The sequence below is a fragment of the Rhincodon typus genome, chromosome 48 (genome assembly GCF_021869965.1).
Source record: "Rhincodon typus isolate 14 chromosome 48, sRhiTyp1.1, whole genome shotgun sequence".
In the NCBI taxonomy this organism is placed as follows: domain Eukaryota; kingdom Metazoa; phylum Chordata; class Chondrichthyes; order Orectolobiformes; family Rhincodontidae; genus Rhincodon; species Rhincodon typus.
Genome location: NC_063379.1, coordinates 725,538 through 726,015, shown reverse-complemented (window position 1 = coordinate 726,015; position 478 = coordinate 725,538). Strand labels below are relative to the sequence as shown.

Sequence of the window (478 nt, the reverse complement as noted above, 5' to 3'; positions counted from 1 at the left end):
AGAAGGGGCCGAATGACCCCCTGCTGTTCCCCGTGTAACAGGCTGGATAAACTGAATGGCCTCTCCCTGATTTAAATTCCTTGCTGATTGATATATCCAAGCCTCATGCTAATGGGGTACTGGTGTGGACAGTGGGCTCTGTGTGGGGTAGCTGGGCAGTATATGAACTGCCTGCTTCCTCCACAGTAACTTTTACCTGGGTGAAAGTGGGTGGAAGGCAATGGAGGAATGTTAGAGATTGCTTGTCTGTTTTTCAGACTTGCTCTTTGTCACAACAGGAGAGAAAGATTATGACAGACTCCGCCCCCTCTGCTACAAAGGAGCCAATGTGGTGCTGATTTGCTATGATGTCACCAATCCAATCAGCTTTCAGAATGTGATGAGCCGGGTAAGTCAAACTCTGTCTTTCAAATAACGCAATTGAGGGACTAAATGGCCTCCTGCTGTTCCCCTGTGTAACAGGCTGGGGAAGGGGCTG

The 478-nt window shown here is 49.0% G+C and overlaps 1 protein-coding gene across 2 annotated transcripts in view; it reads left to right on the top strand.

Moving 5' to 3' along the window:
- The window catches only part of LOC109938778 (transforming protein RhoA-like), a 3,120-nt gene that overhangs the window by 1,276 nt on the left and 1,366 nt on the right, over positions 1-478 (top strand). Inside the window, exon 3 of one of the 2 annotated variants that reach the window (XM_048620835.1) lies at positions 258-388. In XM_048620835.1, the coding sequence (XP_048476792.1) occupies positions 258-388 (131 nt within the window). The remainder of the gene's footprint in view (positions 1-257; positions 389-478) is intronic. The other variant, XM_048620836.1, reaches the window with a different exon arrangement.